General features: G+C 36.3%; 1 protein-coding gene across 2 annotated transcripts in view; it reads left to right on the forward strand.

Moving 5' to 3' along the window:
• The window catches only part of LOC149139776 (uncharacterized), a 219281-nt gene that overhangs the window by 179955 nt on the left and 14965 nt on the right, over positions 1-24361 (forward strand). For both annotated transcript variants that reach the window (XM_089446915.1, XM_089446916.1), the window contains 2 exons: positions 8049-8160; positions 8350-8500. In XM_089446915.1, coding sequence (XP_089303041.1) covers positions 8049-8160; positions 8350-8500 — 263 coding nt within the window. The remainder of the gene's footprint in view (positions 1-8048; positions 8161-8349; positions 8501-24361) is intronic.

Below are 24361 nucleotides of genomic sequence, written 5' to 3' on the forward strand. Positions count from 1 at the left end.
CCTTCCTTCCACATGTGTGAGAGAGGCTCTTTTCTGCGCAAGAGAGAGAAGAGGCTCTTTTCTGCGCAAGAGAGAGAAAGAGATGTGATGAGATGTATGTGACCAAATGAGGAAAATACCTGTATTTATATGAAATTGTTGGGGTTGAATAGATGCGACTGTTGGGCTTCTGAGCCTACATGAGTTGCTAGTCGGCTTGATAATTATTCCATAATCAAAATAAATTCATATCTCCATAAATACTTATCAGAATCGGATGATATTTAGATCAATCGTACACCTCTCGACGAGAGGAATCTAATAAAAATATTATCAACCATGAATAAGATGACCCACATGGAGTTTGGCCCTAGTTGCCAATTTTAACACCTCTTAACTTAGGGAGTTTTACTTCTTCTTTATGACATCAGAGAATATTTCATGGCTTCCATCCTTCTTATCAAAGTCATTCATATATCATGCTTATCACATCAATTTTACTTACGATCATCTTCACCAAGTTGAAGATGATGTACTTGCACAACTTAGATAGCAAGTACAACAAAAATTATAGAAGCATGAAGCTAGCCATATCAAAATCTTATAACAACGGAACATTTAGACTTTACAAACATAATCAACAAGAGACTATACTTTAATACTTCAACTTCTTGCTAGGTTTAGTTACAAACCCTAAATCACATTCATAGCCCATCAAAATATCACACTCATTATTTCTAGGGTTTCAATATTCTTTCAACGACAAGTTCCTTCATATAACAACTCTTAGAAATAAATCAAATCAATGAATCTAACAACTTTCAGAATACATATGTTAGACTCCTCACTAAGTTTTTCAATATATCCTAGATTTCATACATGAGCTTCAACAATCAAAACCAATCACAACTTAATCAACATCATGACTAGCATCTACTAGATTTCCATTTAGAAATTCTCAGCAATCATTATATAAATTCATAGATTCCAGAATGTCATATCACACATACCAGAGAATTTAATTGCTACTGAGCTTAGTTGCAAAACCTTAGATTTACCAAACATCATCATCCTAGAAATTCTAACCTTGACTAGGGCTTGTTTCCAAACCCTAGGACTCATGACTATTAACACTTAATTCAACACATATATCTAGGAATTCATCAACATATCATAAGCATAAGCAATGTTAGAATGTTAGACATATAGCAACCTAGACCATGCTAGGGTTTCATTCCTAGGACTTTAAATACATAACGAGTGTTTTGCTTGTAGACCCAACCAAACCCTAAATATCTAGGGTTTCGTAGCAAAGCAAACCCTACTATGTCAAACTTTCAAAGGTATGGGATCTCAGACAAACATCATTCAATCCTAACAAGTTAAGATTTCGCGTTCATACCAAAATCCCAAACACGACATCATCAACAAAAACTTCAAATAACATTTCACAATAACCCTAAGTAGGCTAGGATTTCACACATCATGAACATACCTTTAGTTTAGGGTTTTCTAGAGAACCTGTCTAGGGTTCTATAAAATAAATTAAGAATATGAGGATGGGTAGATTTATCAAGTGATGAATCACCCAAAACAAGAATCACTATGATTCAACATAGCTAGTCATAAAGATGTTAATAATATACCACAAATTACAAAAATAAGATAAAAGAGAATTTTATAAGATATTTAGACATACATGGAGATGTTTCTTGACAAATATTGTAGGTATTTCTGGAAGTGTAAGCCATGATCCTCTATCCATGTACTACATGCTTTCAAGCAAAACATGTGATACCAAGAACATGACTTCATTTCACAAGTTAGATCTCCTATGAAAACATGGAGGATGGAATCCTATGAAAAGTTATTCCTTCTTTCAATTAAGGAATTTTGCTTGGAATCCTAGATTAGTTTGTAAATCTTAGAGGGAGAGGATTGAGGTTCTAATATGTTATCTTGAGAGTACACTCTTTAGCCTAGATTATATATCAACGAGGATTATATGAACCATGTAAGAAGCTTCAAATTTCTTTCATAGCCTCCAAATGAATGTTTTTAGTGCTCATAATTTTTAGACTAGACTTGGATCAGCTTAGCAATTTGGACTGCAATCCGTTCTTTGAGTATGCCAACCTTTTTCATGATTGTGAGATCCTAATGATACATTGAGGCAACTTCCTAACTTCGGTCATACTTTAGTTGGACTAGGTGCTGTATTTCTGTGATGGAAATACAGAAAAGTTTGATGACAACTTGAAGATTTCGGTTTATATGTCTCTTCCTCTGAACTTATATCACTGAAATTGTACTGAAATATTCTCTATTGTAACACCGAGCCTTATCACTATAGTTATACCCTTTACTTTGACTCTCATTACAGCTATGGTATCGAAACAATGTTATAGTAGTAGTACTGAATATGAGATAATCTTCACTTCATTTTTAGAGTTTTGGATCCGAACCGCCTTACAGTAATAGCACTGAAACCTCCTTTACTGTGTTTACATAACTTCAAACTTGCAGAAGCGTAGATATCCTAACCAAGTTCCTTGCAATGATATCGAACCATCTGCGTTATCCAAACTTCTAATCTATGTTTTATTTCTTCATGGGATCTTATCACTTTAATGGCACCAATTTGAGTTCTTATCATTGAATACTTGCCACATCAGCTCACTATGAAGACATCCAATCTTTCTCAGAGGTAGTCCGAATTTCATCACTGTGTAATAGTACTGAAAGCAATTGTTGTCCACAATAATCTCAGAGATCTGACCTTTTGTGGCAGCACCAAGATCATCCAAGCTACTGTAGTGAGTTCCATTAGTTTCACTAGCCCAAAACTACCTTTGATCATAACCATAGATCTGAAACCATGTTGGAAAATCAATAGAGTTGGCAGTTAAAACGATTTTCCTTATTATGAATTTGTGATGTTTTCATTATCAGTATTAGATCTCTTAATTATTTTTTCTTATCATTAAGTTTAATGCTAAGCAACAAAAGAAGAGAACACAAGATATAGGCTCACTACCAGGGCAAAACCCCCCTCGAGGGGAAAACCCTGTCATAAATTCTTCCTTTAGTAGATTCAAGATGAGACGACCAAGACCCTTACAATTTAGACTCGAGACTACCTCCATCCATCAAGTCAACCTTGTCATTCTTTTTTATACTCTGAACTTATTACGAAACTAAGGTAGCACCAAAACTGTGAGGCTGAGTCACTGTGATCCATCATCGAATTGTCTCCACTGCAATCCGCAATTTATGTCTGAGATTACTAAAAGTATCTCTGAGATCTGAGCTCTGAGATTACTGAAAATATTTCCACTGAGATCACTGTAATTTTACCACACCCTTCTTTGAGATCCGAGCCTTTATTATGTTTCACAGCACCGAAACTTTTGTTCTCTGAAATCCGAACCTGAGATGTGTTGAAATGCGAAGATCCAATGCTTTTATATATAGTGGTTTAACCATACAAATGAGCCGACATGCCATTATGACAGGATGTGTCTCCATTTTAAGATTAGGCCTCCATTTTAAGATTAGGCTGACATGTAGGCCGACTAGTAGGCCGATTTGATGAAGACTTGTTTGAGGTTGACATCAAGGACGCTTTTGAGGAGGCTGATGATGATCAAGGAAACTTTGATGGAGGAGTCTATGACCAATACATAAATTGACTTTGACCCAAATAAATAATCCTAAAGCCTACAATGGAGGCTTGACCTATAATTAACCTAAGCATGAAACTCATGCTTTAATAAGTCAATTGAACTTAATAATAAATTCTTTTTGCTTTTCTTTTGACAAGTATATTATATTTGACTCAAGTACAATACTGAAGACTAATCCTAGTTACATTTTCCAACACATTTTGACTCAGGTACAATTATGAAGACCAAACCTAGTTACATTCTTTAACATACAGAAACCATCTTTCTCACATGAGGCAATGCTTTATAGTGAAGTTGAGTGAACCTTTGGTGACACAATTCACATTGATGATTACTATCATGAATCAATGCATGTATAGGTCTTCCATTGATTTTATAAATATCTTCAAATCATGATCCCAAAGTGAAGGCATCTCTCATTCTAGATCTCATTGGCCAAGTGAGAACTTTTCCATTTATGAAAGCAACTTTCATTCCTTTATTTTCTAAGGCAGATACATATATAAGATTCTTTTTCAAACCAAGTACATACAAAACTTCTTGAAGAGATATAGTTTTACCTTGATCTAGATGAAAAGAAATAGAGCTAGATCCCTTTGTAGGATATGTAGAATTATCTCCAAGAATGATTTTCAAATCCGTATTCCTCTCAACTAGATTTGAGAGAACTTCTTTATAATCAGTAAAGTGTCTTGAAGCACCACTATCAACCAACCAGCTATCACAAGAATCTGTAGGAGAGGAACTAGAAAGAACAAAAATGAGAAAGTACTGTGATTGCGTTTCAGTTGCATTATTATCATACCTTGGGTTCCTTGAACTCTTGGAAGAACAGTAGCTTTCTTTACAAACAACAAGAACCTCTCTTCTTCTCCTATAATCAGATCTTAAATTGTTCCCACGATTGTTGTGGTTGTATCTAGGAGCAAAATTTCTTAAAAAGTGATGACCTCTTTTTCCTTTCTGTTTTTTGCCTTGGACAACAAAGGTAGTAGGTTCTCCCTCTTCATGCTTGGAATTTCTTCCTCTGGAAATCATCCTGGCCTCTTGTTAACTACACTTTCCCAGGAGCTCATCAAAGGGAAACTTATCATTGTTGCTGATGGTAGTAATAAAGGTTTCCCAAGTTGGAGAAATACCTTCAAGCGTAATCAACACCAACTCTTTGTTAGATACAATTTCACCAATAGTTGATACTTGATCCTTGATTTTTGATATCTTCATGAAGTTTTCTTGAATGGTCTCTCTTCTGTTCATCTTAATGTCCTTAGTTGATTCTTGAAAGCAAGGATTTGACTCAAGTTGTTTACTTGATACATTCCAATCAACTTGTCATGCATTTCCTTAGATTTCTTCAACTTGGAGACATAGGTGATGAGATGGTCTCCAAGAGAATCAATGATAATCTTCTTAGCCTTGACTTCTCCCTTCTTGTATCTGGCCTTGACAACAACATTTAAATTTTCTTGTGGTTCTGTTACCATGTCTTCAACATATTCCAGTACATCATGTTCTTCAAGAGTAATATTCAATCTTGTTTTCCATGGACCAAAATATAAAGCACCATTCAACTTCTCTTCATTCTTGAAGTAAGAAGAAGACATCTTTCAACAACAAACAGATTTCAACAATAAGTCAAACAAATTTCAGCAACAAGGAACAAGTGATATTTTAGCAGTAAATTGGAGCAGCAACAATTGATATTTCAATAGTAAATAGGAGGTGAAACAAGTGATATTTCAACATAAAATTGAAGGATGACAACTCTTATTTTCTTCGGCCCTTCTTCACCAAAATTTTGATACCATGTTGAAATAATGATGTTTTATGCTGTAAAAATCACTTATTCCAAAACTATTTTTTGCTGCAAAATTAGTTAAGCAATTGTAGATAGAACATAAGACAAATGCGAAATAGAAGACAACTAAGAACAAAGTGAGACACTGCGAATTTAGGTCCAATGACTAGGGAAAAACTCACAAGGGGAAAACCCAACCATATTCTTCTTCTATTAGATATCAATTTTTCAACAGAGATACAAAGTACAATGAGAGATTAAGAGAATGCGGAAGTTCACCCAAATCTGAACAAGCTATAGCATGAAAATCATTGGTAGCAGCAACAGATGCAAACACTGAATCAACCTTCCCTTCAACTGAATCAACATTGAAACACTAAAGCACTAAATCAACTTTGTCTCACCAAGTTTTGCTCTTACTCTCCAAGTGTCTCTCTCTCTCACAATCTTCTTTAAGTCTCTTTAAGTCTCTCTCTCTCAAGTTCAAATTCTTCTTTCACAATGCACAAGTAGTAGTAGTTAGGTGAGAAGACATGAAACACATATATAGGAGGAGCAACAAATTCTTGTCATAAAGGAGGAGAAATACGCATGCCTTAAGGAATAGTAACATATTCCATTTAGGGGAGTGCAACTCATGCCATTATGGAGAAAAATAAATGCCATAGATAAGGACTGTAACATATGCATTAAAGAGAGTGTAAGAGTAATATTTTATGACATGCCTTTAATGAGTGTAAGAGGAATATGCCATGTCTTTAATGAGTGTAAGAGGAATATGCCATGTCTTTAATGAGTATGTAAGAGAGAGTGTACCGTATCATTAAGAGAGAGAGAGAGTGTTATGTAGTGCCATGTGAGTCATCAAGGAGAGGTGCGAAGTGATTGAGGTGATGAAGGTAAGGTGACTTGTAATTCCTTTTAATAATAATATCATAGTATCATAAAGGATAATAATAATAATATTGATGGTTAAGTTGAGATTGAACTATTAGGATTGATTAATGATAATTGATTTTCTATCAACTATACTTGATTACCAATTGATGTAAGGTGAATTACTATTTTTGGAAAGTCGTACTTAATATGCTAGACATGACTTTCTATTTTTAGAAAGTCACTCCAGAATTGTCAGAGATGAGATTTTTAGATAAAGAAATTCATCCCTGAGCCGCTAATTTTCAACACAAGCAAGGGTAACCAGAGGAGTTACAGGGACAATGATCTAGGTAGTGCAAGCGCTCGAGGGAAGGCAATATCCTTTCCTAGTGAACAAATAGCAGAGTTTCAATAAGTTTCAAATGAAAGCTAAAAGTTCATTTCAAAGTTGAAAATCGGGTTATTCATAAGCAAACCTATTGGGAATTTGTTGGTCTTGAGTACGTCTACAGGTTTTTCGCTTGAAGTAGGTTCTCTAATTCACTTATGCATGGGAAGGGTGGATCTACCTATGGGACTCATGGATCAAATGCCAAAGAGAGAATGAAAAGGGAGTATCGATTTTGACCTTGTTAACCCGTATGTGCTCTCAAAATAGCTATGTTGGCATCAGGGATCTCCAAAATCCATTTCTAACCAATGCGATTAGACCAAATTAAACACTAATGCCAAGGTTGATCCAAGGGAAAGAGAGAATGTCTAGCCAAGAATTCAACCAAGGAGTACAAGAATGACCTAGGACAACAACAAAGGGGTAGCTTGCCTAAGTACTAAACATCAAATGGGGAAAACACATTCACATGGCTTGGCTTACGCAAGGGACTAAAGAAGGGGGAAATAGCAAACCATAATCCATGTCAAGATGTAGGGAGTCCTTGTGGTCATCTATGGGCTTTGAGTGGAAGATGCAAAACCCATGTACTACATTAAACTATTGTGGTTGCTGTTCATGGGCTTTCCTGGGAGCCTCCCACGAACATGGAGTATTAATAGGTTGGCAATATGTCCAGAGTAGGTGGGAATAATACCCTGGTGATAGAGATGGCCTTGTATTTGGGAAAATTAGACATTATGTTTGACATGGAGTACATCATGCCAGTGGACATGATTCAGTAGATGGAAATAAACTAATATTTGTTTTCTTGCTATGTTGATCTAAATTGTCTTATTGTATGCTGCATTTCTTTTTGTGCTTCAATATGTTCCTTTCTTATAGTAGAGCCAGATGGAGTCAATGGAAAATTTGATTTTTCCAAAGAAATACTGGTCAGACTAGTTCTTTATTGACACTTAACTCATTGGTTTATTCTGGTACCTTCTTTTCTTTTACAATTTTATCTACACTGGTGGCCAATGTCCAGCTTTTCTAGTTGAGATTTGCCTTCAATTCTTACAATTGTGTCTGAGATATAAGACTATTATATCCTCCACTGTCTTATATTCCTTTTTCTGCAAAATATTTGATCTTTTGTGCATTTCTAGTGTTCAATATAATATTTAATTAATTTTATCCTTAGTTATTCTGCCTATTATCTGATTCTTTTTTGGTGCTTATAGAGATTTTACACCTTAATTTTACCCATGCCAAATTAATTTACAGAATGTCTAGACTGCATCTGTCTCAATAGTTTCTACCTTACATGCAGAATTCTTGGGAGGTGATGATGATGGACAAGATGAGTTCGGGGGTAAGAACAATGCCAATGATGCAGAAAAGGATCAGGCTCAGGATGATAGTGGATGGTCTGCAAGAACAAGGTCTCTTTTATTTTATATATAAGCATTCTACTTATGTCAGCATCATTTCATATGATATCTTTAACAATTTATTGTATTATTTGCAGCCCACTACGATTTTTGCTTGCAGATATGGGTTGTTGATGTCCTATCAGAAGCACAATAAATTGTCTTTGATTTTACATTTTCTAAGATATCAATTTGTTGCAGGGCTGTTAGCCGATACTTGAAGACTGTCTTTGAGGGCATGGATCAAAATTCAAAGAAACCACAAGAAGAAAATAATCAGAAACTTGGTCTTGACCGCCTTTTGGTGGGAAAGACAAGAAAGGAAGCAGCTCGAATGTTTTTTGAGACTTTGGTAAGAATATCTCCTTTTTATGTCAAATGCTTCCCATTCTTTTCTGTTGCCTCTTATTTGTTTATAAATGAATGGAAGAATTAAATAGCTTACTCTTATTGTTTATGGAGTGGGGGAATAAACTTCCACACAATATCCATAAACTTATCCAGTGGTGCTGTAATTCAGTCAATATAGTACCATCTGAAATAAGTAAAATGGGGAAGGTGTATTTGAAAGTGATTTTTCTTGGAAATGAGTTAATAACAAAATCACCTGAAACAAGAAAATGATTTTTTGTTTGTTTGTTTTGAAACGATTTCACTTTCAGAAGCAATGTATTTTCTAAAATGTTAGAAAACATGGCATGCCATAGTAAAATATTTTGATCCACTTCACCAAGAGTTTAGTAACCAGGCGGATGTTCTCTTGAAGGAACCTGTCATGTTAAATGAAGGGCTCGTGGTGGTTAAAGAAGTCAGTGTTGAGAAATCCAGAGCAGAGTAGTTAGGGTATTTAAATTGATTTCTTTATAACTTTGACACTTTCTTGTGATATTAGGTTAGTACATCAATATTATTATGTTGTTCTATTCATCATCAAGACAAATGCCAGTAAGAAGATCATAATGCAAACAAAGAGGACACCAGAAATAGGCTCCAAGCCAGGGAAAAACCCACAAGGGGAAAACCCAGAAACTCCTTATAGAATCAATTCAATGAATACTTCCAAGACCTTGACCCAAGACCAACCACCAAAAGACAAGTCAGCCACCCTCCAACGAATTCTCTGCAAATTCAGTTCTGAGGAAACCCTAGTCTTCTTCAAGAAACTCACACGTGTGAGCTGTAGAGATGCCAATTACAGAAAATTTCGTCCCTCCTTTTCTACGCTGCACTCCTGGCTACTTCGCTCCTCTTTCTCACTGTGGATCAGATCAGAAAACCTGATGTATGATGTCTATCACTAATGGGGTCGAGCTTCTCCTTTTATAGGTTTCTTGAGGGCTATATTAGGCCTCTTCTAGGCTGATTTGTAGGGCTGGCCGACTTGTCCTTTTAGTAGCTTCTAGACCAATCTTTGTACATAAAATTTATTCCTTTGTTTGATACATGAGCCTTCCAAGGGACTTTACATTATGACCTTGACTTAGATTCTTCTTCACAACCGTAGAGCACTCAATGGGTGATTTGACCTAGGACAAATAACCAATGGGCAAGAAACCTATTTCATAATAAAATAATTTTCTTTGTACAAATAATTTCTCTCATTTTCTTTGTGACAAATACAACAATGATTACATCAAGTCATGACCCATATACAATTATGAAGACAGACACTAGTTACATTTCGACAGTCCGAGGGTAAGAAATGGTTCCTGAATTTCAGAAATATATTTTTCTGAAGTTTTTAGACAAGTTTTAAAACTATTCTGAGGTTTTTTGTGATATGATTGACCAGCTGATTAGGAACAGTGATCCCTCTCATTATATCTGTCTATGTGTGGAAAGGTAATGTCTGAAAGCCCTTCAGAGCTGAAGAATCGATGTGTATTTTGATTTCTTCTTGAAATGCAAATATACATTTTTTTTCTCTTGGAAAAGTGAATAATGCATCAAGAAGTCATAGCTCAAAAATTTTACTCTTTTTTTTTTTTTTTTCATTTTATTTATTTATCATTATTAGGTATTTTTTAGGTTTTCATTTCGCTATGTTAGTTTTGGCTTACCCACAAACAGGTCATAAGTGGGTCTCACTCCCTTTGGGTTTTTTTTTTTTTTTTTGTAATAACTTGTTTTATCCATTTCTTTGCATTGGGAAACATGTTATTTCTAGTGTTTCTGCATGGGAAATGCTTGTCGAAGTGAAATGCTTTGGAAACATTTCCAAGGAGTTTTGGGATGTTTCCTACTGTTTTCAGGGGTGGGGCATGAATTTCCTTGACCTTATTAAATAATGTGTATATACTATATAGTATATACACACCTATATTATATATGTATTATATGATGCAGTGTTGAAATTATCGGTATCGGAAAAATATCGGCGAGGGTCCAGAAAACATCTTATCGGCAATATCAGCGAAAATATCGGCAAGCATAAAAAATTCATAATATATTCATTTTTTTTCTTCAGATTTCTAAACATATAAAGCAATAACAACATGAACTAAACACATTGGCACATAAATATGAAGAAAGCACTGATATATATGATGTCAAATAGAAATGAATATGATACATCAAACTTCAACGACGATACCAAATCTTGCTGATCCCTGATAATTGTCCAATCAAGGACTCGAACAAAATAACATCACATATATAAAACTTTAAAAGTATTTCATCATCATGAGTTATAAACTTATATGTAGCAAAAGTTGCAAAACAAATAAAACTAGCAGCGATCTATCTGAGACCATTGGCCTCTCCCTAGCAACGTTCTTTCTGTCTTGTTCAACAATTGCTTCAAGAGCTTTTGTATAACCTCTGCACTAGAAACCATACAAGGCATTACATCTGCATCTTTTGCAGGGAGTCTAGCCAAATGGTATTTTAATCGTGTAACCCCTCCTGACATCTTGGTCCCACACAATTTGTATGATATATATCAGTGTGGAAAAGTCTGCAAAAAATTGCGATTTAATCCTAAAAATGCGATTTTTTAAACTAAACGATTTAATCCCCCGACTTTTTGGTGACTTTTAAATCGGGAGTCTACCCAAAAACTTGGCCTCCCTCCCAGGCCGCGGATAAAGAGGCCGCAATGTTGAAAATGATATAATTTTCTGCTGTTTAATCTTAGCGCAGAGAGTGGAATCTTTCAAACATAGCCCTAGAAATTTGATGATAATGTTGTGCTATGCAATTTGTTTTGTTGAATCTTAATTTTGAGCGTTATAGTTGGTTCGTGTTACTGAGAAAATTAATTGCTTAGTTGCTATATTCTGTTGAATGTTGAAACATATACGACTATTATTGGTTTGCTCTTGCTGGATGTTATGTCTGCAAAACAATAGGGATCTATATGAGATGTGCAAAAAAATACAGAGAAGAGACATTAGCTAGAGGCTACGCTATCAGAAGGCTGCTATAAGAAACTCAGAAGACTATGAAAAGGAAGTGCATACCTACCTCGACAAGCATGATTGTGAGACATAAGAGCAAGAGGACAAGGAGTATTCAGATTAGCAAGCAAGGAAGTGTAAGAACATTCCCAAGAATCAACACTGTTATGATCATATCTTTTGTGATAATGTTGGAAAACATTGGTGATAAAATGCACTTAGAATGCAGACTGCAAGAGTGTAACATGCTTTTAGTGATTGAATTCACATGTAAAGAATGACATTGTAGTAAAACACTGAAAACACCTCTAAATATGACTTCGACTCTAGATGTTAAAAAAAATAAAAATGAACGATTGTGTTTTTTTTTTTTTTTTTTTTTTTTTTTTTTTTTTGGTTCTTTTTTCCTTCTTTATAATTTTGCTGACTTTACTTTTTCAAAAAACTCTAGACTTTAACGAGTTTTTCAACTTTTGGACCCTTGCTGAATTAATCCTGACTTCGACCTTTTCCACATTGATATATATGCCCGATTTGCCCCACCAACAACTTCCCCATACTCCCAAAATGGGTCCAAGGCTTTTGGCATATTTGACATTCGTAGTGAACTAATTCAAACCTAGGGCACAAAAAAAAACAAAATATTGGCATTAAACCCCCAACACAAAAAATAATAAGTAATATCCACCTCATTTAAAAAAAATTACTACATTATTTGCATTTTTCAATGTGAATGAAAAATGGCAATAAGATGGTGCATAAGAAAGTTGAAAAAAAAATGAAGCTCGCTGTCCAAATATGGAGAAAACCCTTGCATTGGCTCATGGGCATGAAAATCATAGCAAATGGAAAAAAAAACAAAGAAACAAAATGTTGGTAGGCAAAGAGGCAAGCAAGCATAACCCTAAATCCATGAAAAAATCATTAACATAGGGGTTTTGAAGAACATGCCTGTTAATGGAAGAAATGAAGTTTGTCTTGCTGTTCTTCAATCTTTGATCCACAAAAAAACTCTTAGTTGGTGGTGGCAATCTTTGTTTGGTTCTCAAACCCTCCTTGACAACCACCACAAAACTCTTCCCCTTCCTTCTCCAACACTCAAAAACAGAAATGGAAAAAAAAAAAAACGATTTTCCCTTTTTCTAGCCGTGGCATAACATGCCCGGCGATATTTTCTGTCGTCTCGTGATATTTCGCTGAGATATCGGCGATATCTCGAAAATATCACGATATTTTCGGGAGCCAAAATATCACGATATTTCCGATATTCGGCGATATATTGCTGATATTATCATCACTATGATGTATGCAATTTTTAATGTTCATAAATGTTGGAAAATATTAGAAAATTCAGAGAATATATATATATATATATATTTTGAAAAGTTGCTACCAAAAAGTGCTTACATCAAGTAGATTAGACCCTAGATTAGATCCTTGGATATAGAATTAAAGGAGATGCTAATTTTTGGGACCTTTGAGCTGAACTTTAACATACACTAGTAGCTAGTTGTTTCATAGACCTTAGAGCTAGCTGTAAATGTAGCAGAGCCAACAGCAGAATTTCCAACGACAGAAGTCCCTCCAAAGTCAAACAAATCAAGGTTGTGTATAGTTTTTTTCAAAGATATCAAGGTTGTGTATAGTTTTGTTCAAAGAAATCAAGGTTGTGTATAGCTGCATCAAAGTATGTGGAAGCAAGATTTACGTTTCAGACTTTCAAGGCCCTGGTGAGTACTTATCTTTCTCTTTTGAGAGATGAAATGGGATGAATGAAGGACAAGATCTTTTGCCTCCTTTCGACCTCACGTGTTATGCTTTACCAATTGGTTAAAGCTATTTTGTTGTAGATCCTCTGACATGTTGATAAATTATGCTCTTGTTTAGGAACAAATTGGAAAGTGGCAGTATCTACTCTATTCCAACGCTGTTAAAGGTCCAGCTCTATGATGGTCACAAACTTGCATGTAATGTTTGCAAATGAAAAATAGAGACATTGCCCTTGCAAATGTTGATAAAATCTGAAAAGATAGAAAAAAGAACAGTGAAATAGCAGAAATAAAAAAAAATATATTCACGAAATGTGCGTAACTCACATAGAGAGGGTTGGGTGCAATAACACACCCAGGAGTGGATTGCATCTACAAATTCTGGATTGTGTAACTTGTCCAAAATGTACTTTAAAGAGTAATATACTTTGATGGATTTATAGATAGAATTGATTGCAACACGTTGTCAAAAATTAGACCATGATCAGTAGATTCTGCACTCGAGAATTTAACCTAAATGATAGATAACTTAAAAGTTAAAACTGGAAACACTAATCAAATTATCAGCTATAATGTATGCTAATCTACAAGCACATTCTGCTCATAATATGAACAGAAAGCACATGTATCTGTACTCTAAAAACAGCACATGTATTCTACTAATTGTAAGGAATAAAATCATGATGCAAAAGTTCTAGATCTCTAACTTGCTAACCAACCTAGTGGTGCACCCTTCATCTCTTTTAAAGAATAAGAGATAGGGAAAAATACAATATATCTGGACACATGCAGCGTAGACTGTTGTGCAACATGCTTTTGCCCAAAGGCACATCAGCAGATCTAGGTCATAGATAATTGCCTTGGCAGTTTCTGTGATGTACCTGTTCCTCCTTTTTGTAATCCCATTCTGCAATGAGTTGTAGGGCACTGTCAGCTTTCTTTTGACCCTTGCTTCCTTGTAAGAAGTGCCAAAATCCTTGGGGATGTACTCTCCATCATCTGATCTTAAAACTTTAATCGTCTTATCTATATGATTTCCTGCCAGAGATTTAAAGTTTTAAACTTTTGGAACCTTACAAGGAACTCATCATTGCTTTTCATGAAGTACTTCTAGGTATTTCAATAGGAATGATCAATGAATGAAGCATAATAACCGCAACATAATAAATGTTACCTTCTAGTGAACCTGAGGTCAGGGGTCCACAAACATCTGTGTATTAGGTCAAAAATCTCTCTTGACCTCTCTCATTGCTTGGGAAAGTAGTCTTGGCATGTCTGTCGACTGCACAGCCCTTGCACACTCTTGTTTTCTCAATTTTGAAATCTGACAACCCCTGCGCCATGCCTTTCAATATTGACAATACTTCATAGTGCAAGTGACCCATCGTCTTGTGCTAAAGATTGCACAAGGTTTCACTGTCGTGCACTGGGCCTTTCATTGGATCTGCTAACAACTTGTACAAGCCACACTCTTGAAACCTCTAGCTGAAAAATGACAAATATCAAGGTATCATTTTCAGGTCATGACTTGCTCATCATCAAAATTGGTGGTACATCAGAGGTTGATCATTACTGAGCTGAAAGTAGATTCTGCGTCAAAACAGGTACATATAAAATACCATTGAGCTCAAGAACGTCATTTGAGGGCATTCAAAATGAAATGGATGCCACCCCTAGTATTGGATACACAGCATAATCACCAGACTCCATGTGTGCTTTGATTCTGCTCCCGAGGTTTATTGAAGGCCTTGTTGTTGAAAGTCATATCTAGAAGATCCATTGTCCACATACCATTCGTTACTAGACACAATTTTAGATGAGAGACATGAGACTACGGAGAAGGTTGTCTCATACTTGGATGCAAGATCATCCATTTTGGTAGAGAGTCGAGACTTCCAGAATCCACACTCTCAGCGAACTACTTTTGATGCTGCGGTTTGTGCTTCCCTTTCTTCTTAGGACGCTAAGTAGCTGTTGGAGAATGTAACTAAGTTCGGTCTTCAGAATTGTACTTGTATCATTATGTATGTTTTAAAAGAAGAAAAAATAAAATTTATTTTCAAGCATGGGTTTCATGCTCAAGTCTAGGTTAAGCATGTTTCTCATGCTTCTAGGTTTGTCAAGTCAAAAGAAAATTGTCATGAGTCAAAGACCCATTTGGACTTCCTAAAAGAAAAAGGAAAATATTTTATTTATGTTAAAATTGAGTCAAATTATCCCAAAGACCAGGTCGGCCTGCACAAAGGACGTGACTGTTCAGGACAGATGAACAGCTATAAATTGGCCGACGTGTTCCTCATTTGGACAAGTTTTCTGTGGATTCTCTGCGGTAGATAAGCAAAGATGTAGATGCAAATTTTTGTGAAGAGAAGTGAGCTCCTCCTGTGATCTAATGCAAATCTCCCAAGGAGTGATGAAGGCATGATGAACCTGTTTTCTAAGTTTCTCTTGCAGACAGAACCATGGCATCGGATGGATAAAATGGAAGGTTGACCTAGTGCTTGTGGGACATTTACTTTTGGTCTTGTATCTTGGATTTATCATTTGATTTGATTCTATAAAAAGAGAAGAATTATTTGGGTTTTCCCCTTGGAGGGGTTTTGCCCTGGCTTGGAGCCTATATCTTGTGTACTGTGATTTTGATGTTTTACATTTGATAATTGTTTGATGAAGAACATAAATAAATTAATAAGAAGCCAACAAATTTCACAAGCAGTTATCAATTAAAGGAGAAATCGCATTAGCCTTGTAGCCTCCCTATTTCTCCGACATGGTGTCAGAGCTAAGGGTGGCAGTTTGAAGGTTGGCTGTCTGAAGATGACATTATTGTTGGCATCCTTGAAGTAGATTCATCATCGTCTGAAGTCTGCAACATCAAAAAGTTGACTAAAGCTCGCACTTTCTTATGGCTTTGTAACCTAATTGTTAAGTGGCTCGATTATACCTGTGGTTCGCACTCATGATCTGTGCATACTATTTGTGGCTTAATTTCGCTTAACTCTTCAACAGTAGTTTAAAATTTATGACTTGATTTATATCTGATTTGATACTACTCTGAGTGTGCCATTGTTTTCTACAATGATTCACCTGACTTAATGTTGCCTTAAACGTTGACATTAACTTGGATGGAGGATCTCTCATATTGACCCTGCTCTGTGGTGAAATTGAACTGTATTTTCGTATGACTTGAATCTACAATGGTTCACTATATCATGGAGGTTCGATCACACTCTCACATGGAGTCCCATGGCTCGATGATTCACAAATATAATTTATGGCTCACATAAAGATTACATTGACAATTACAGTAGCTCGCTGTCAAAGTTAGCATTGCATAAGTCTCATGCAATAATGACATCGCACAGTGGCATCGTTGCATTGTACATAATCTGTGGCATCACATCTAATGCTTTACATCATCACTTGTGGTTTTCTCTGCAGCATCATAGATGTGGAACATAATACTTATGTGGTTTGCTCTGCAGCATCATTATCTTGTAGGGCATCATATAAATGTGGTTCGGTTTCGACTCTGTGGTGCCACTACATATAGTGGCTTGTTTTCTAAGATCACATCTATATGACAGTGACTTAGATTCACATTATATCTTTGTGGCTTTTGCTAGCATTATTATAGCTCAGACTTGTTATATCTTATAGACAGCGTGTGGTGGCTCGTACTCCTTGCGACTTGTATGAACAACATATGAATAGACATCATATGCTGGCTGACACTTTCGGTGATTCAAATAACTAGATCATATGTGTGGTTATTGCCTTTGATGAAAGACAACGATGCAGTCATGTTGACAGCAACCGTGATGCATATGATGACACTTGGATGGCTGGAAGTAACACTCTACAGGACCCTTGATATAGTTTTTTGACACAAGTACATATGACAATTGACAATGATGGCTTATAAAGCATGTATATCGACTCTGAGAAATGATCATCATGAGGCTGACCTGAAAGGAAGTATTTTTTGGATTAAGGGAACATAATCGTGAAGGCTGAGATCCTAGAAAACTGTGACAAAGGACTTTACAAAACATCTCAGCTTGAAGGACGATAAACTGAGGCACCCGTGCTGAAAGATATGCATTTGCTGAAGGATGATTGGTCCTGGAAAAGAAGAGATAAGGTAAAAGTTGCTGAGGTATGTTTGTTGAATGCATCTCATGATATATGTTAAGATTTCTAGCTCAGGATGGTTATTTGAAGAACAAAGTGTCTGCATAAATATTAGAAACAGTGACATAAATATTTTGATGATATGCTAGGTCTTGGATAAAAAGTGTTAGGGTTTTTGCAATATGCTAGATTGCATTGCTTGAATAACAAGTCTTAATGATGATGAAGTTTCTAGGGTTTGTATATCGTGAAGATATGAAGGATCTAGGGTGTGCATAGAATTTGCATCACAGATCTTGAAGACCTTGAAATCTAAGGTTTTGCAACTCTTGTGTATAGTTGTAGAAGTTTACAATTTGTAAGTGACAGGGCTTGGCCCTTAGGGTTTGAAACCCTAACAAAGTGTGGAATAAAAGGAGGAACCCTAGAGATGGAAACCCTAACTGATTGTTTCCATTGTGAAAGAAAAAAAGGGCCTAGTTCTTAAGCGTGGAAGGCACTACGTCATGTTGATGTGAAGACCAGGTATGATGAAAAATGGTCCAAGTATTTAGTTGAATGTGAAGATTAGATCCTAAGATCTAGAAATGAAATGCATTGAGGTTTTGTAGCATACTTGTAGAAGTTTGCATGGCAGACTCTGATAAGAATCTAGGGTTTGTAAGTTTTCATAGCTTTTGGTATCTAGGGTTTGTAGACCCTAGATGAGACTTGAATTGGAAAACCCTAGTAAAGGAAACCCTAACTAATTGTTCCCTCTTTAGGAATCCCTAGCTCTTGGGAAATGGTATCTAGGGTTTGCAAGGCTAAATGATCTAGGGTATGTATTAAACCCTAGCAAAAATGGATTAAGATAAATTCTAGGGCTTGAAGACAAAACCCTAGGAATGGGTGTTTTCGTTAAAAGTAAAAACCCTAATATGGGTTAGGTCAAGAAGTTTATAGGGTCTACATCTAAAACCATAGAAATACACTTTTGAGGAATAATAAAAACCCTAAATTGAAAGGATTGACATTATGCTCTTGTCTTCGTATATCTTGCTTGGTTGTACTCGCTGGTGAAAATTGCAGGCACATAATGAAGGCAGTCAAAATTATGAAAGCAAGATGAGAAGGATGGAAAAGGCAAGACTTGTGCTTGATGATGACTCCTTGATAAATGGAAAGAGCGAGTTGTGAGGACCCTGATGGTGTTGAAGCTTTCAGTTGATGAGTTCATTCTAGGAATACATTGAAAGCTGTAACAGAACCTTGTTACTATATAGAACTTGCAAAAGAATGTTGGCTTCAGAGGAAGCAAGTAGCAAAATTTGACATGACACGCTGATTAGAAGATACCATAATTTGACAAATCTGATATTGATGATTTGCTCGAGATATGACTTGGCTCCATGATAGGACATATTGCAAAAGCATGTGAAGAGGCTAGAAGAAGAGTTTACTTGATGATGTACCTACAACTGCATAGTTTGATATTGGAAAGCTAATATGACTCTTTGAAGAGTATGAGGCAAACTCTTTAGAAGACGTGCTAGCCACTGTAAGGAAGTTTTGGCTCCTTGAAGATCACTGATGAACCTATTGATGATAAAGTTAATTGATTATTGATTAAGATCTAAAAGGATGGAATTTTGATATGTTATGGTGCTATGAGGAGTAGTGAAGCCTTGTCATGAAGATAGAATGTGAAAGACTTTGGCTTCATAAAACGATTGAAAGGACAAAACCTAGGATTGGTGTAAAGAAGCCCTGCAGATACAACTATATCTCCACGAAAGAACAAGTAGCTGGTGTGTTGATGATGTATGAGACTAGCTAAGAATTATGATGATGTCTCCCTAGTTGAGAGGGAGCTAGGGTTTATTTCCTGATTGAGAGGGAATGAAGATCTCCTCCCTGGTTAAGATGGAGTGATGATGGACATTATATTCTCTTCTTCATGAGTCATGCACTTGGCTAGGACTAACAACTGTACATCTAGTGAAGGCCATGGAGGGAGAATGAGGTCTAGAGGATTGGATAAGCATTTGAGACTGGTACTCCTTAAAGATGGGGAATCCAAGATAGGAAGTAGTCTCTTGGACCAACACTCTTTGAGGATTGGACATGGTATCCAAGATAAGAGTGGTCGAAGAGGACCGATATTCTTTGAGGATTTGGAATCCAAGATAAGAATAGTCCTAGAAGGACATACTCGGTGAACATCTGAATGGGGTATGTGCCTTGAGAGGTAGTGTGGTGTCTCATGTAAAACCTCCCAGTATTGTGCTTTGATCTAGTGGAGAGATAAATCTTGTTAGTTAAGGCCTTGCTATGTTGACAATGTTGATTATGATGTTGATGCTTAAAGATGGCTTATCAAATTCGACTCTTCTTATGAGAATATTTCAATTTGAGAGTATCCTTGTACCAGGTGTACAATTATAAATACCTCCCTAGTTAAGAGGGAGTGTTGGAGAATGTAACTAAGTTTGGTTTTCATAATTGTACTTGTATCATTATGTATTTTATAAAAGAAGAAAAAGGAAAATATATTTTCAAGCATGGGTTTCATGCTCAAGTCTAGGTTAAGCATGTTTCTCATGCTTCTAGGTTTGTCAAGTCAAAAAGAAAATTGTCATGAGTGAAAGTCCCATTTGGACTTCCTAAAAGAAAAAGGAAAATAATTTATTTATGTTAAAAATTGAGTCAAATTATCCCCAAGACCAAGTCGGCCCTTCAAAATACCAAGTTGGTGTGTTGAAAGGACACGACTGTTCAAGACACATGGACAACTATAAATTGGCCAACGTGTTCCTCATTTAGACAAGTTTTCAGTGGATTCTCTGTAATAGATAAGTGAAGTTGTAGATGCGAATTTTCTGTGAAGAGAAGTGAGCTCCTCTTGTGATCTAATACAAGTCTCCAAAGGATTGATGAGGGAATGATGAACTTGTTTTTTAAGTTTCTCTTGCAGAAAAAATCATGATATCAGATGGATAAAATGGAGGGTTGACCTAGTGCTTGTGGGGCATTTGTTTTTGGTCTTGGGACTTGGATTTCTCATTTGATTTGAGTCTATAAGAAGAGAAGTTTATTTTAGGTTTTCCCCTTGGAGGGGTTTTTCCCTGGCTTGGAGCCTATTTCTTGTGTATCTTGTGTACTATGATCTTCATTTTTTACATTTGATAATTGTTTGATAAAGAACATAAATAAATTAATAAGAAGACAACAAATTTCACAAGCAGTTACCAATGAAAGGCGAATTCACATTAATCCTATAGCCTCTCTATTTCTCCAAAAGAAGCAAGTGGGAAAGCCTCGACACTTGAAGCACTGAATGTTTCTCAATTCTTTCTTACCTTGATTTGAGGAGCCTAATTCCTCCTTTTTTCCTTTTGACCCTTCCCATGTCCATCTTTATTACTATGCTTGTTCATCCCATTGACGAGGGCCAAAATTTTCTCCTTCTCTTCTAAACCTACAAATGTCTCTAATCTCCTTTCGTCTTGGATGAAATCATTGCATAACTTCTCAAAGTTGGAATTCTTGTCTCAAGCATAGACACCCTGGGCAAAGGGCTACCAAGAAGATAATAACCCATTCAAGGTTGCGGGTATTAACTCATCATGTTTGACACTGTTCTCCAATTGTTACACGATAATCATCAAGTTTTGTAATCTTCAAGTAATTGGCTATGATGGCTCCAGACTTATTCCTTAGAAGCATCTTTCTATTGATGTCACTGCCTAATATATATGTTGACTAGAGTATCAAACCTCTCCATACTAGTGGTCTTCTTAGAGATCCGAGGGATCAAGTGATCCTTTATGGAGTTGAGGATGACTTGACTTGTCTTGTACATCTCTCTATATTTTTCCATCTGCGTGGGTAGTTTTTACAACCTTTGTCTTCTTGAAATCATAAATATCATGCTCCTCCAATAACATCCATACCTGACATTTTTACAAAATGAAGTTGGAGGGACCTTTCGGTTTGTCTTCATCTTTGAGAACGAATGTAGTTATATCGTTACTCAGAACACTCTGTTACAAGGCTGCTTGGAAGCGGGAGCGGGGAGTGACGATTTTTAGAAACTTTCGAATCAGAAGCGAATTAGGAGCAAATTTTATATAATATATATTTTTATATATTTTGATGCATATATGTCAACAAAAACATGTAGAATGATGAACTAGTTATAAAAAACCATAAAAATATGGATTAAACCATACAACATCAATCGGCTAGTAGTTATAATCTTCATCAACCATGGGTCTACAAATTGCAAGTTCTCATTGATATAGCATGTAAGGGTGTACATAACCAAAATATCATCGAGTGCAATCCATCTCTGAACTGAAAATACATCAACAAATAGTCTATAAATGGCCTCTAACATCCAAAAAAATAATGCTACAACAAACACCTACATATCATCAAAATCATTATTTATCTTGGGATCTTTGTAATTAATATCACCTTCTAAGCATTAACATAAGATATAAAAAACATAGCATGTCAAGTCAAGATTTTGTTTGAGTGATGGGTATATTTTTAGTAGGGTCATGATAGAGGAGTTCGGCAACCAATGTCACTAACGTCAAGGTACATAGAGGGCTTGGTGCTCTTAATTAAATAAGAGCTACATACCCTAGTACATGACAAAATCCAATGAAAAGTTTGCAATCCCAATCCTGAAATCCTGAAAAATTGATAAGTCTACTGGATTTTGAGTGAGATCTAAAATTCCTCTTTCTCCATATGAAATCCAATGAGGTCAGAACTTAGATTTTTTGGGATTCAACTGCGTTAAGTAAGTCATTCAAACGTATGACCATTTCCATGAGAGGTAGTCGTAACTGACTAATTTCTCATGATTTTTGAATAGTTCACTTAGCACTCATTGCATCGGGTGATGCTCACAGGGGTGAAGAAGTGGGATTGAAACTAGTGAAATGTGGAGAACGAATCACATAGCATCAATCATCACTTCCGGGGCTTGCACCCGGTAACCAGGACTTCCCAGGAGGTCACCCATCCCAGAACTCCTCTGGCTCAAGCGCGCTTAACTGTGGAGTTTTTCCACAATCAAGCCCACTTAGCTTGCTACCCCATTTGCAAAACCTTAGCAAGTATTGTGCCTCATGAACCATTCAAGTAGAGATCCCTTGACTCTTTTTGAATTTAAGTATGGGGGATTTACGCAGTGCATTATATTAGATTTTTTGGGATTCAACTGCGTTAAGTAAGTCATTCAAACGTATGACCATTTCCATGAGAGGTAGTCGTAACTGACTAATTTCTCATGATTTTTGAATAGTTCACTTAGCACTCATTGCATCGGGTGATGCTCACAGGGGTGAAGAAGTGGGATTGAAACTAGTGAAATGTGGAGAACGAATCACATAGCATCAATCATCACTTCCGGGGCTTGCACCCGGTAACCAGGACTTCCCAGGAGGTCACCCATCCCAGAACTCCTCTGGCTCAAGCGCGCTTAACTGTGGAGTTTTTCCACAATCAAGCCCACTTAGCTTGCTACCCCATTTGCAAAACCTTAGCAAGTATTGTGCCTCATGAACCATTCAAGTAGAGATCCCTTGACTCTTTTTGAATTTAAGTATGGGGGATTTACGCAGTGCATTATATTAGATTTTTTGGGATTCAACTGCGTTAAGTAAGTCATTCAAACGTATGACCATTTCTATGAGAGGTAGTCGTAACTGACTAATTTCTCATGATTTTTGAATAGTTCACTTAGCACTCATTGCATCGGGTGATGCTCACAGGGGTGAAGAAGTGGGATTGAAACTAGTGAAATGTGGAGAACGAATCACATAGCATCAATCATCATGCACCCGGTAACCAGGATCACCCATCCCAGAACTCCTCTGGCTCAAGCGTGCTTAACTGTGGAGTTTTTCCACAATCAAGCCCACTTAGCTTGCTACCCCATTTGCAAAACCTTAGCAAGTATTGTGCCTCATGAACCATTCAAGTAGAGATCCCTTGACTCTTAAACATGCTGAGTCATTTCATGGTAATGTTAAAAATTTAAGTAAAAGGATGAAAATGAAAGATAAAGGAGAATGTGACATTCTCCTTTATCTTTCGTTTTCATCCTTTTACTTTAAGAGTTTAACATTACCATGAATTACATATCAATACTAGGGCCATAGGCTTGAATATTTGGTTGCCCCACTAAAAAAATCTTGTTTCATTGAATTTTTTTTGCATTTGGAATGCCTTTGTGATTTTTTCTTTGCGAAGAAAAGCTAAGCACTGATATTTTTTTTTGCAAGAGCACACTCCCGAAGGTTGCTCCCAAATGAGAGCGATTCGAGAGTGTGCTCCTGAAAATCGCTCCCAAAGCACTTCCATCTAGAGCGTGCTTTGGGAGCGGGAGTGGGCGGACGCTCCCCCCCAACACTGCTCTATTAGAAAAAAACAAATTAGTAATCTAGAATAACGTATCATAGGTCCACAGTGCTTTCCTCAAGTATAGATTTATACATCACACCCTTGAAACCTTTTGACAATTCCCTATATGTAGAATTTTCTTGTAGATTCAAACTGCAGATTGTAATATGCTAAAACAATCGACTTGAATCTACTCTACTCATCAGCTCCCACAATACTTTTGTTCTTCCTTTCAGCGACCCCATTCTGTTGTGGGTTATGAGGTGCGATTAATTCCCATCGAATGCCTTCTGAAGCACTAAATTTCCTGAATTTGTTCGACACATATTTTCCACCGTTATATCTTCTGAGAGCTTTAACTCTCCTGCCAGTATCTTTCTTGACAAGTGCTTTATATTCACAAATTTAGCGAATGTCTAATCTTTCTTCTTCATGAAGAAAATCCAACACTTACGAGAAAAATCATCAACAAATATTACATAATACCTGTGCTTGGTTGTGGATGCTGTC

This window comes from Pinus tabuliformis, chromosome X (genome assembly GCF_031772625.1).
Source record: "Pinus tabuliformis cultivar Carrire ecotype Pingquan chromosome X, CPIR1, whole genome shotgun sequence".
In the NCBI taxonomy this organism is placed as follows: Eukaryota; Viridiplantae; Streptophyta; class Pinopsida; order Pinales; family Pinaceae; genus Pinus; species Pinus tabuliformis.